Source organism: Pelodiscus sinensis, chromosome 26, assembly GCF_052426305.1.
Source record: "Pelodiscus sinensis isolate ZL-2025 chromosome 26, ASM5242630v1, whole genome shotgun sequence".
NCBI lineage: Eukaryota > Metazoa > Chordata > Testudines > Trionychidae > Pelodiscus > Pelodiscus sinensis.
The window spans coordinates 15,154,539-15,168,895 of NC_143077.1; the positions used below are offsets into that span (position 1 = coordinate 15,154,539).

Sequence of the window (14,357 nt, forward strand, 5' to 3'; positions counted from 1 at the left end):
TTTTATAGACGTCTCAACAGAAGTGAGACTTGAGTTGGGTAATAGCCTTCACAGATCAGTGCAGGGAAGGTGATGTGTGCCGCACAGGCAGTGTGGACAAGGCTGGTAGTGTTAGAGCCAGGGGAGTGATAGGTGTGGGGATCTTGTCATGCAGCTTCTATGGAATCTGTAGGACAGTGCAAAGCAATTTAAGTAAATATGTTGCACTACCCAGGCTGCCGGAAAGCCTGCCAGTCAGGGCAGTGTGTGCTAAGTAATCTTACCAATACAGCACCCCAATTCAGCTGGAAAAGGAGGAGAGGGAGAAAGCAGAACAAAGTTACTGTGTGAAATGGAAAATAATCACTATGTGTTCTGGGTGAGATCGCAGCTCAGATATCCTAATGGATGTCAAGGCTTCCCTGCTCAATTTCATTGTCTCTGAATGGCAACATGGCTCCTTGGTTCTTTAAGTGCAAATGTTCTATGCTGTAACTTCAGACAGCATTCATCTTGAAACACTTATTATGCTGCTAAAACATTTGTTGAGCTGTGAATGAGTTCACTTTGTCTCGTGTATAATGCAAAGTCTACTTTTGAAATTATTGTATGTCCTCTTACGTTACAGCACTGAGGTCCGATTGCAATGGAGACTGAGTGGGGAAATGGTTGATGGTTGTTTTGTGTGTGTCTTCTAGATAGATGATGGCAATGGGGATTTAGACCCTGGAGTCCTGCTCACTGCACAGACCATCACATCAGAGACCACCAGCAGCACAACCACCACACAGATTACAAAGGTAAAAAGATGATGCTTACAGGACTGGTATGAAATCGAAAAGTCCCATTGGTGTTCATCAGCCACAGAGATCACAGTTGGCCTTTGTCTGCCAAATATTTAGTTGTACAAATATTTTCCCCTGCAATTCTGTTTGTCCGTTTCTCTGCCCTTAATTCTGCCTGCCACCTGTGCAATTCAGCATCACTTGGAAATTAACATAGCCTTGCTTCCTGGAGAACTGTACCACCATGGTTTCAAACTGATCCAACATTAGCTTGGGATCTTGAGGCAGTTCTAAGAACCTAGTATCAATGTAGAATAGTGATAGAAGTGTAGCCGTGTTAGTCTGGTGTAGCTGAAGCAAAATACAGGACTATGTAGCACTTTAAAGACTAACAAGATGGTTTATTAGATGATGAGCTTTCGTGGGCCAGACCCACTTCCTCAGATCAAATAGTGGAAGAAAATAGTCACAACCATACATACCAAAGGTATATATTTGAAATTTGATTTGTCCTTTTCATATGTGTTCATTTTTTTAAATTGTATCCTTTGGTATATGTGGTTGTGACTATTTTCTTCCACTATTTGATCTGAGGAAGTGTGTCTGGCCCTCGAAAGCTCATCATCTAATAAACCATCTTGTTAATCTTTAAAGTGCTACATAGTCCTGCATTTTGCTTCTAGTATCAGTGTGTTAGCCAAATGTTTATTTTCATTTTAAATTGAGCTAGCCTTTCAGTTATTTGCTCTTCTGTACAGTAAAAAGATTGAGTCCTGTATAATAGTGATAGAAATGTAGCCGTGTTAGTCTGGGGTAGTTGAAGCAAAATGCAGGACAATGTAGCACTTTAAAGACTAACAAGATGGTTTATTAGATGATGAGCTTTCGTGGGCCAGACCCACTTCCTCAGATCAAATAGTGGAAGAAAGTAGTCACAACCATATATACCAAAGGATACAATTTAAAAAAAATGAACAAATATGAAAAGGACAAATCACATTGCAGAACAGAAGGAGGATGCGGGGGGGTGGGAAGGGGGAGGAAGGAAGGTAAGTGTCTGTGAATTGCTGATATTAAAGGTAGGGAGAGTGGGATGTTTGTGAGTTAATGGTATTACAGGTGATAATTGGGGAAACTGTCTTGATAATGGGTGAGAAAGTTCAAAGACTTGTTAAGTCCTTGTTGGTAAGTGTCGAATTTTAACATGAATGACAGTTCAGAGGATTCCCTTTCAAGTGCAGATGTAAAAGGTCTTTGTAGCAGAATGCAGGTGGCTAAGTCATTTAGAGAGTGTCCTTTCTGGTTAAAGTGGCAAGAAACTGTTTTCTCTTTGTGATCTTGTCTAATATCTGTTTTGTGGGCATTAATCCTTTGGCGAAGTGTCTGAGATGTTTGTCCAATGTACATAGCAGACGGACACTTTCGGCACATGATAGCGTAGATTATATTTCTGGATGCGCAGGAATATGTGTTCTTGATCTTATAACTCACTTGGTTAGGTCCAATAATGGTATCAGCAGAATGAATATGTGGACAAAGCTGGCAACGGGGTTTGTTGCAAGGGAAGGTACCAGGGTTGGTATTAGTGTGGTATGTCCTGTGGTGGTTGGTAAGAATCATCTTGAGGTTAGGTGGTTGTCTATAGGAGACTATGGGTCTGTCTCCCAGAGCCTCTTTGAGTATGGTATCCTGTTCCAATATAGGCTGTAGTTTCTTGATAATGTGTTGGACAGGTTTAAGTTGGGGGTTGTAGGTGATGACAAGTGGTGTTCTATTGTTGGTTTTCTTGGGTCTGTCTTGAAGTAGATGGTTTCAAGGTATTCGTCTGGCTCTTTCAATTTGCTTTTTTGTTTCTCTGGGTGGGTAGTTGAGATTTATAAATGCTTGGTAGAGATCCTGAAGCTTCTGGTCTCTGTCAGTGGGGTTAGAGCAGATGCGGTTGTATCGAAGGGCTTGGCTATAGACGATGGATCGTGTGGTGTGTTCTGGATGGGAGCTGGATGCATGTAGGTAACTGTATGAGTCAGTGGGTTTTCTGTAGAGAGTGGTGTCTAATTTTCCATTGTTGATTTGTACGGTGGTGTCCAGGAAGTGGATCTCTCGTGTAGAATGGTCCAGGCTGAGGTTGATGGTGGGGTGTAGGTTGTTGAAATCTCTGTGGAATATCTCCAGTGTTTCTTGGCCATGTGTCCAGATCATAAAGATGTCATCGATGTACCGTAGGTAGAGGAGGGGTGAAAGGGGACGGGAGTTGAGGAAACGTTGTTCTAGGTCAGCCATAAAGATGTTAGCATACTGTGGGGCCATGCGTGTACCCATGGCTGTGCCGCTGATCTGGAGGTATAAGTTGTTCTCAAACCGGAAATAATTGTGGGTGAGAACAAAGTTACATAGGTCTGCTATCAGGTTGGCAGTAGTGTCCTCTGGGATAGTGTTTCTAATTGCTTGTAATCCGTCTTCATGTGGGATGTTGGTATATAGAGCTTCTACATCCATGGTGGCAAGGATGGAGGTCTGCTATCAGGTTGGCAGTAGTGTCCTCTGGGATAGTGTTTCTAATTGCTTGTAATCCGTCTTCATGTGGGATGTTGGTATATAGAGCTTCTACATCCATGGTGGCAAGGATGGAGGTCTGCTATCAGGTTGGCACTTTCTCACCCATTATCAAGACAGTTTCCCCAATTATCACCTGTAATACCATTAACTCACAAACATCCCACTCTCCCTACCTTTAATATCAGCAATTCACAGACACTTACCTTCCTTCCTCCCCCTTCCCACCCCCCCGCATCCTCCTTCTGTTCTGCAATGTGATTTGTCCTTTTCATATTTGTTCATTTTTTTTAAATTGTATCCTTTGGTATATATGGTTGTGACTACTTTCTTCCACTATTTGATCTGAGGAAGTGGGTCTGGCCCACGAAAGCTCTAATAAACCATCTTGTTAGTCTTTAAAGTGCTACATTGTCCTGCATTTTGAGTCCTGTATGGAACTTATTAATTAATGCAGAGTTTGAGATACACGTTGGGAAAAGTTGGCAAATGAAACTTACCTGTGAAAAATTATCAACTTGAGAGAGTAGAAAGGAGTTTGAAGACTTCAGTTTAGTTCTAAGTTACAGGAAAGTCCCCTTGCTCTAGAATCATGTCACATTTTTATCAAAGGTGTAACAAAACCTAAATTGCTTAGGAAACGCTGTCATGGCTCCAATAAAGGACCCATTGCTGTGGGCTTCTTGTGTATATATATATTTAATTTGAGGCGGTGTTGCAGGGGTTATTTGGATTTGAACATTCCTCTGAATAAAAATCAAACAATATTATTGTGCTAGTTCCTGAGAGTCAGTAAGTAAAAAAAATCCGCCTGAGTGCATTGTCCATGTTGAGTGAATCATAAAACAGGCTGCATGCTCTTGGCACTAAAATACCAATTAGATTTTTTTAATGATTTTCAGCTGTAATTATAGAACATGTTACATTCACAGAGTCATAGGGTTAGAAGAAACCTCAGATCATCAAGTACAACCCCTCCTAACACCAGGACCAACCCCTGGCTGGGATGATTTAGATGGATTTTGTCAAGTAAGGACTTAAAAACCTCTAAGGATGGAGACTCTACCCCCTCCCTAGGTAACCCATCCCAGTGCTTCCCCACCCTCCTAGTAAAATAGTTTTTCCTAATATCCAATCTGGACCTCTCCCACCACAACTTGAGACCATTGCTTCTCGTTCTGCCATCTGTCACCACTGAGAACAGCCTCTCTGCATCCTCTTTGGAACCCCCTTTCAGGTAGTTGAAGACTTCCATCAAATCCCCCCACCCCACCCTTCTCTTCTGTAGACTTAAACAAGCCCAAATCCCTCAGTCTCTTTTCATAAGTCATTTGCTCCAGCCTCCTAATCATTTTGGTTGCCCTCCACTGGACTGCCTCCAATGCATCCACATCCTTTCTATAATGGGGGCCCCAGAATTGGACCCAATACTCCAGATGTAGCCTCACCAGTGCCAAATAAAGGGGAATAATCATTTTCCTTGATCTGGTGTCAGTGCTCCTACTAATGCACCCCAATATGCCGTTGACATAGTGTCCATTTGACATGATTAACATTCCAGCCTTCAAGACAAGAAAGATTAGTATTTGTATGTATTTATTATTAATATTATCGCCATGCATGTTTGGTTTGGATGAAGGGAATATTGTCCTACACTGAGCTGAGATTTTTCTGTGTGTTCTTTCACTGATTGTTGTTAGCTTCACCATAACGTTTTGATAATTGTCATTAAGTTTAGTTTAATTTCCATCTTTGAAAGCCAGCATCAATTCACTTTGTAACTCTCTTGCCATTTTTGCACTGTAGGCTACTAATAACTTATGTTCTTTCATACTAGACTGTAAAAGGTGGAATTTCAGAGACCAGAATTGAAAAAAGAATTGTCATCACAGGAGATGCAGACATTGACCATGATCAGGTGAGCGACTCTGTTTTCGCCTAGACAAGACCATTTTCGCAAAGAGCTAATCAGTTGTTATAACCTGCAAATTATTTCTGTGCTAAAATGTTTTAGAAGGGTAGCCGTGTTAGTCTGTAACTTTAAGGTGCCCAGAACTACTTGTTTTTAGAGACCAACAAAAATATGTAGTATCATGTGCTTTCATAGGTAAGACCCACTTCATCAGATGAGTTGGAGTGAAAATAACAGAATCCATGATATATATAACAGCAAAAGAAGTACCTGTCAATTATAGGACCTGTGTTAATGAACCTAATTAAGTGGGCTTGATGTCCCATTCATAGCTTTTGATGTCAAAATGCAGATTTTAAAGGCAGGGGAAATTGGCTTTGTAGTGCATTAACCAGTTAATGTCTATTCAAGCCCAGGGTAACAGTGTCAAATTTGTAGATGAATTCCAGTTCTACAGTCTCTCTCTCTCTCTGAATTTCACCACCATTAACACCCATGTTTTTAGACTTTAAAGCCAGATCCCCGTGAGCCACCTCCCCCCGTGTGCTGCTGCCTCTGTACCATGCAGTGGGGAAGCAGGTGAGAGCTGGTGCTCACGGGAAGCCACCCCTCACCTCCACCACCTCCCCCTTCCCGCTGCCTTTTAAGCCGGCTCCCCACACATACATGTTTACCTAAATAAATGCATTTTAACATCCCTAGTTAACAGTCTTCATAGCTCTTGCCCCCTTTATGCTGGGTATTCTTGTTTCCTGCTCCTTCGAGAACTCTTGTTTCCACATAGACAACATGCTCCAGGAGTTGGAGCTCAGTGATTAAAAACTAAGTATCTGGACCCAAGCAACAGTACCCTGACTAGAAATGTGGTAACTTTTCCTAATGGGAGATATGAGCTTTTCCTAGAAATTACAGAGATATACAGTTCTCAAAACCACTGTGCTGCTACCTAAACCTGATCCAATAAACTGTTCCTCTTGTAAACTTCCTCTCTCCCATAATAATAATATTGTGAACTCACATGAACACTAAGCTGGTTTTTAGGCTCTTTATTTGGGTGTCTAATGGGGTAAATTATTTATATAGCATTCAGAAGTACTGCAGACACTCAACGCTAATTATAACGTTTCTGTTATATATTTGTGCTCTTAGAAGCAAATGCCACAGAGCAATTATCCAAACCATGGGAGCGTGCATCAGATGAGATCTTAGATTCTTTCCAAAACAGGTTGTTCTGTGATTTAACATCCTAGACCCATTATTGCGTGGTCCTCACACAGCATTCTGAATGGAAAAGCTAACACATCTAAGCAAATTCGTCTCTAATTTTTCAAAATTAACATTCCCATGAATGTCTGTGAAGCCATCTTGTTGGGGTCTTTCCATTTGTACGATTGCTTCCTGCATTCGTGGGCATTGTCATTGTTGAGAGCATTTGCCATCTAAATAATCTCATTCAGCCTGACCTAGTATTTGTTCTGGTACAATTTCAGGTTTTTATTTTACTAAAAAAAACAAAAAACCACAGTCTCCTTTGTGGTAATAATTTCATCCAAAATCATCAGATAATCAACAAAGTACTTTTAATTTAGATCCTCTGAGAACTGGGATGTGATTCCTTATCATACTTCCTTCAGTGAATTTTGTTCCAGTTGTCACAAACCAATCTTTTGTAGAACCTAGTTTTGTGAGTTTGAGACCCTATTGTCAGCAGCAAATCCAAATGCTCTTTGTTTTCACTTGGATTTTGTCTTTATGCCTCTATGTGCATCTTATTTAGATGAAATTCAGTTTTTCCGTTCACTAACATTTTCTTTTGAGAAACAGTTTTTACTCGCTAATATCACTGTGTTCTGCAAAGAGTCCACTTCTCCCAGAAACCTTACTTGGGCCAGACTTTCTGTTGTTCTTCAGTGTCTCTGTTTTGTTAATGCTTTCATGACAACTTTATTGCAAAGGCCAATAATAATGCACTCATTAGCAACTGGTTTCTTGTAAAGCAAATGTGCCTTTCCCAAGTCCATTGGAATTGGATGGATCAAAATTGGATTGACTTTGTCAGTTTCTATTTCTTTATGGTAGATTCCAGGAGGAGTGCAGATTTCTAATGCCTCTCCACTCCTCCCACCAATCCCGCTGCTGCCCAATGATATGAAGAATTTCACACCTGCCAATGCCACTTGAACCCCTAAGTCTAGAAAGAAACTAAACAGAGAATTTTCTATGAAATCAGCATTGTTTTCAAATTTTCCCGGAAGCAAGTGGCTTCATTTGCTCCATTTTTGTCAGAAAGGTGTGAAATAAATACGTGTAAAATGGTTCATTTCCTGCATCCAGGCACAAAGCAGGTTTTTAAAAAGGTAACAAGGGTAAGTCCAGTAATTCCAGTTCTTTTGTTGTTTTCTAAAGTGCTGTGAAGATGGTGGTGGCTAGAGCAATAGGCAATACTGCCGCTGTTGGCATTGTAAGAGATTAGTAGGAATGGGGCATCCTTTTGTGCTATGCTGCACAGTGGCATGAAGACATGATTTCTACCCTAGGGCTTCCAAACTACCTAGACAAAGAATTTCACTTTAAACTGTTCAGCAGCAGGCAGCCCAACATGCTTCTCTGAAGAGCCATTTCTTTTTCAGGTTCTAGTGCAGGCCATCAAGGAAGCAAAAGAGCAGCACCCAGACATGTCTGTAACCAAGGTTGTTGTCCACCAGGAGACTGAGATTACTGACGAATAGCAAGGTCAGGTAAGCAGGTAGAAGTTAGTGTTCCGATCCAGTATCTAGAGACTCTGGGCTCAATTGAGGAGGGATCACCTGAAGCCAGAGAGCACAAGTCATCACAATTTAATGTAAAACCTATCAGCGCCTTTTCAGATTTTCTTGGAATCCTGGAACTTGAAGTGGAAGGTGCACAGGTATACTGATTTGCATAGCACTTGAAGTATCAAGGTGTCTTACGGACCTAAACTACAGTAGAACCTGCCTATCTGGGAATCACAAAAATCATCTCTTTCAGTAGTAGTACAGAGAACAAATATTTTGACTTTATTTTGTGCATTTTAACAGCACTTTGTGCACTGGCATCTTCTCTGTGGATCTATGAGTTAGCTGCCCAAAATACACAACTGCAAACGTGTAGCATGTAAGGCCTCCTCTGTACTGACTCTCACCATCTATCTACATCAGCTATGCAAATAGCGTGGTTGAAGTTGCATACTCATCACGGCTTCTTGCATGCGGTAAGATCAAAGGGGGCTGCTCTCCCACTGGCGGCAACTACTCTTCGCCTTGATGGAGTACCAGCGTCGATGGGAGTGCTCTTGCCAATTGATTTATCATGTCTACAGCAGATGTGATAACTTGACAGCTGGTGGATTGAGTGCTGCAGTGTCGATCCAGTGTAAAATGTAGTCAAGAGCATCGACTTCTTAGATTTTATGGTAATCACTGCACAGTAGAAATCATTTCAACAGATGTCAAATTCAACTTGATGTGGGCGGCCTTAGTGTCTCTAGTTACAGATAAGTATGAACTCATGAGAAATACAGTGGGTTAAACTGTCTGAGGGAGAGAATGAAGATACTGATTTTTGTTTAAGAAGGAATACTGGTGTGTATGCTACAACAGTCTGAGAAGAGAAAATGATAAGCAATGAAGCAGCAGGTTAATTTGGATAGGCTGGATACAGTTAGCCAACTTGGAATTTGACCAGTCCTGTGTCCACACTACACGGCAGCAGGGCTGTATTATCAGCTGATGAGTTGTGCTTGTTTGGGCGTTAGCCAATAGCGCAGGTCTTGCCAGCCAGCTTGTTCTGCTACAAATAACGTTTGTGAGTGTGGGCAGATGCAGAGTTTAGGAATAACCTGAATTAACTTGCAGTGAAGACAATCGCTTAACTGTTTGCAGGGAGTTTCATCTGTGACCATGGATGATGATCTCCATTTTACATTGCATCCTGCATATCCAACACCACATTGCTTGGACATTGGTTTAGTACTTGCTCGGAAGGAAAAGGCTAGGGTGTTAAATGTGAACCCTTATCTCACCATTCACTGAATTGCCAATGTCACTTCCTGCAGCTCCTTGCTTCTTCCTTGGAGGACTCCTATGCAAGGACTGTGCAAGTTTGGTCTGGCTTTGTTGTGAAAACTCACAATGAGTTACACAATTGTGCCAATTTAATTGTATTAGCATAACACCATTATCAAGTACTATCATCTTTCTGTTTAGATAACAACCACCAGATGCAAGTGAAATTTCCTACCCTTGTCGATGTGAATAAAAACGTATTGACACTGATCATGCTAGAGCTGTATATTGAAAAGGCATCGTAGGCGCACATTTACCTGCAATGGCTGTCTTCCCACTGGCTCCCACTCTTTGTTTTGATAACATCGTGCAATGCAGGCAAATGAGCCCACAGACTAAAGTGAGGAGCCTTGAGCTGTCTGCCAACACCCAAGGAAAGAAGCAGTTTGACAGTGTCCCAAGAGCTGCTTTCTGGGTCTCCTCTCAGTACTATTACGATGGTGGCTTGAGGAGCAGTGGGGTGCCTGCTAGCCGCAGTGGCACCTGTTTTTTCAGCTACAGGGACTGTGGAAAGTAGCATTTTGAATTGGGAATCCAAAGGAGACCCCCTCTTCAGCTCTGGAAGTGAAGCTGCTTCTTCACCCCGGACCCTTTCTCTGCAGCAGGAGTCATGAGTTGGGCTCTCTCAGTCCTAGCCCTGAGGCCAGAGCAGAGGAGAACCGTGTGGCACAGTATCAAACTGCTTGTTTTCCTAGTCTAGAGAAGTCCCCAAAATACGAGTTAAGCTTTCTATATCTGCCGTGAATTCTAAATACCTCCTAGTTTAGCGATTTGGAAACCACAGTAAATTGTTAAAGCTGCTTTAAGAATCCATAGTTGCAGCTTTATTTGTCAAGTTAGCATTTTATTCCTAGGGCTTTGCTCAGCCTCAGTGATACTGGTGCACCAGATAGTATGCTAGATAAGGTAGAGTTAAACAGTCTCCTTGCATGTGAGATCCATTCAGAACAAAGTATGCAGATGAGAATTTGAGAGATGGAGGGTGAGGATGAACATGGGAGCAGCCAAGAAATCACTACCGGGCAACAACAGCAAAAGCCAAATTTGGTAGTGGAAAAGGCCATTGTCTGCCGGTCTTTCAAACCTTCATGCCTAACGTCAAGTCCTATCTCCTATTTAGGATCCTTGCGCATTTCAAAAGTGTGGTGGATGCACAGTTCTTGTTGACTTCATTGGGTGTGTGTGTGTGTGTGTGTGTGTGTGTGTGTGTGTGTGTGTGTGTGTTTGGAGCTTGTGAAAAATCAGGGTGCCTCAGTGTAGCTTTAGGAGTTTGACTTCAGACATATGCTGGAAAATTACAATTGATGCTTTAATGAGCTGAGTGTCAGGGGCAAGAGGAAAAGCACCTTGTGAATTTGGGGTGTTAAAAATGCCCCTCACTGGGTGCCACTAGGAGTGCTTGCGCAGCTGGCTACTTACCCTAACCTTATCTTTCTAGGAGACATTTCTCCCTGACTGAGAGAACACCAGAAAAGGAGAGGAGAGAGAGAGAGGTGAAAAAACTGCAAAACTACGGGAAACTGCCGGGAGCACAAAGACCACAGATTTACAAGATTCACTCTTAATAACTGAACATTCATATCACTTACTAGAAGTTACGCTTTACCATTTACTTGGGATTTTTCAGAATACAGTGAATCCTTTTGAATATTTTTATATTGTACAACACAGTATGCCATACGTCTCACTGTACTGAATGTTTGTTTGTTTTTTTACTGATTTTCAGTTTTGCATTCCCCCATCCATAGTCTCGTTAGGTCCTCGCAAGAGGATTGGTTCTTAAGTCTTACTCCTTCAGCCTCATCAGGTATACTGGGGTTAAGCCATGCTCAAAATAACAGCCGTGTGAACGATAATGATTGATGGGGCTTTCTTCAGAAAAAAATAATTTTACTTAGATTTCACTGTGTGGCTTTTCTAGTTGCCTCTTGGAATTGGCCCTAGATATTTCCAGAAAACTTCACGCCATGATAGCCATGATACCCAGGTGCACAAAACAGAGTTTCTCCCTTCACTCTGAATTTCCTTGCTTTTGTGGATTTCAGTCTCTTGATGTTGTTTGAACATGAGGGCGGGGGGAGGGAGTTTGTGGTGTAACATATTTCAGAAGGTAGTTAGATTAAGGAATCCTGGAAGTTGCTTCACATACTGTGAATTCTAGATCTCTAAGAACTGTGATAGCGCACCTCAGACTGCATGTCTACTGAACGCTACCTACCTATTTTTGCTTTCTAAATGCCATTAAATATGTCTATAGAAGTGTGTGGTTAAGGGGTTTGGGCTGTGACTACTATATGGTAGGCCGTGCAGCATTCACAATAGTTGATTTCTCAGTGTCAGATTTTCTCAATTATTTGTGTTTAATTTTTAAATAAGTGTGTAAATCATGTATTTTACCTAATACTATTTAAAGCTAAGCACATTACCCATAAATCAGGGCAGGGTATGTGTGTATATGTATGTATGTAATCTTAATTTAATTTAAAATCATCTCTTAGACAATCTCACCTTCCCAGACATGCAAGCTCAGTTTGAGCTGGCTGTCCAAGACATCCTCACAGCTGTAGACTGTAGCAACCACTGGGAACAAAGTCAAATCATTTGGAAAGGGCACATGTTCAACCACTGACATTCCCCCTCTTAACATAAATTAAGGGTCTGTAGTACATTGGCTCCTTCACTGCCAGTGTAACACCAGGGCCAGCGTTGGCTGCCGTTTTCAGCTTCTGGATGATGGGCGCATTCAGATCTATAATGACAATTACACAACTGCTGGTTTTAGAACACCTCGTGTATTTTTCCCGAAAGGCACTGAAAACAAAGTATTTTTTCTAGATACTTCTCTCATAACCACTATAGCAACCTGTGGCGCACTTAGTAGTTTTTTTACTTGTAATCTTTTTAAACTATTTTAGGGTGAACGTGTGTGAATGGAATTTTCTAACTGGAGATGATCCATTAATTTATAAGGTGATCACTGTGGTGTTAATCGTGACTTTTGAAATCCAAGAGTAATGCTTTTCTGGAGGTAGGGTGTCTTTCCTTTCGTGAGAGCAGCAGGCGAACAGAGCCTGTTTGGATTTAATGGAAAGCGCTTAATCATGCCCTGGTTTTTCTTTCCAGCAATATTGTAAAGGTTTGTAACGAGTAGAGTTGTGAGCAATATTTTTAAAGATAGGGCTTTGGAGCTCTAATCCTATCTCTGGTGTGGTGTATCTCTAGCCAGGAGGGAGAAGAACCCTCTGCTGCTAAGCTACATTCCAGGGTGAGAAAAAAATGGCAGAGAGAGCTCTACTTTAGTTTGACTGTGTTTTTGTTTTAAAGGAGGTAGAAGACTGAACTAGACCCGGTGACTTGCTGTTGGACTGGAAATTGCCTTTAAATGGCACTGACCATATAATTAAAATTGCAGCTCTTGTTAAAGTAGATTCATATTGGCTGGAGACACTTTCTTTGAAAGGATTATGGAGTTGCTTGTCTACTGGTGTAATCCTCAGCATCTACTTTCCCACAGAGGCAGCTGTTTTGGGGGCTGCTACTTTACCTCCTGTGACTTTTCACTGGCAGACATTTAAACGTGCAGTTAGGTGCTGAACTGCAATTTAGAGTCCCTTTCAGTCCCTCAGGACTGCTCCCTTTGGCCAACAAGCCTGGTTTCCTGCTCTGGGTGGGACAATGTGATCTTTAGACTGGAGCCACAAACCTCTCACAGGCCCAGTGGGATTGGGTGCCTATAATGGGATTGGGATTGCAGTGAGACAAACAGTTTTGTCGAAACAGAGCACTTTTCATTCATCCATCCATAAAGTACAGAGGACAAAGGCTTAGTAAGAGGCAGGAATCAGCCTCTCTAGCCATAGCTTAGGCAGGTCCAGTTTATTTCACATGCTGCTCCTGAATCTGAGGATTAGTTTGTATCTCCACAGCTCTCTTGGGTCTGCTGACAAATCTTTCTCTCCCCTCCCTTTCTTAGAGGCAAACCCTGCAACTGGCTGCTCTCTTATTCAGGCAGAGGAGAGAAGTATGAGAACAGCTGTGTAACTTTGCCATCATCTGGTGGGTACAGCTACCAATCTGGCAGTCGTGGTTGAGCGTTTGCTGGGATGCCCTTTCTCTAGGTCATTATTTTGCTTGTCTTGCTTGGCTGCACAATGTTCATACAAGAGTTCCCAGTTCATCCCAGTTGGCTTCATGGGACTTTGAGCTACCAAAAGTTTAATCTTCCCATAGCACTTAATTAAAGGCATTTGGTGGTGGTTAGGGTTTAGATATGCCACAAAGGAAGTACTGAGGACCTTGACACAGCTGTATCTTAATTCACACACAACCTTGTTCAGTAAAGCAGTAGCAGCACGAAGTTTGATCTTTTTTTTTTTTTTTTTTTTTTTTTATCTCCACCTAAGGAACAGAGATCGTGAATTAGGTCTAAGATCCAGAGGAGTTTCTTGTTGGTGAGAAGTTTCCCTTTCCAAACAATGGTGCACAGGCATTTCCTAGCATGTTGCCTTTGACAATAGAACTGCTTCTTTGAAAGGGACAAGTAGAATAATATGTGCTTTTAGGTTGCTGTGCTGCTCAGGTTCCCTTGATAGCATTAAGTGTGTGTGTTTCTTATGTTCACCCTCTGATAAGATATGTCAGTGCTATTGCGGGACAAAATATGGTCCAAACCAAACTGGCTTCAGAGCTCAGGCAAAAAGCTTCCCTTTGGGCACTGCTGACCCCTCAGGAGCTTGATAGTTAATCCCAGGAGGGATTCCTAGCTGCCACATCCATGCAACTCCAGCACCCTTCCGATGAGCAAGTTTTTACAGGCAGAAGGTTCTCTGAGACTACGGCTACACTGCCGTTCTTTTTCGGAAGAAGATATGCAAATCATGCTCGCATTTGCATTTTCCGATTCTTTTTGCAGAAGAGGTTTTGCCGCTATTTGGCCCCGTGTAGACGGGGCCAAATGTCAGGAAAAAAACCTCTTTCGCAAGACTCCTTATTCCTCATAAATCAAGGTTTACAGGGTCTTGCGAAAGAGGATTATTTTCTGAC

General features: G+C 41.9%; 1 protein-coding gene across 36 annotated transcripts in view; it reads left to right on the forward strand.

The window, feature by feature from the left end:
* The window catches only part of EPB41 (erythrocyte membrane protein band 4.1), a 171,471-nt gene extending 157,766 nt beyond the window's left edge, over positions 1-13,705 (forward strand). For 35 of the 36 annotated variants that reach the window (XM_075909091.2, XM_075909090.2, XM_089773531.1 and 32 more), the window contains 4 exons: positions 678-779; positions 5,155-5,235; positions 7,860-7,967; positions 10,753-13,705. In XM_075909091.2, coding sequence (XP_075765206.2) covers positions 678-779; positions 5,155-5,235; positions 7,860-7,958 — 282 coding nt within the window. In that variant the 3' untranslated portion in view covers positions 7,959-7,967; positions 10,753-13,705. The remainder of the gene's footprint in view (positions 1-677; positions 780-5,154; positions 5,236-7,859; positions 7,968-10,752) is intronic. The other variant, XM_089773517.1, reaches the window with a different exon arrangement.
* Positions 13,706-14,357: the final 652 nt, after the last annotated feature.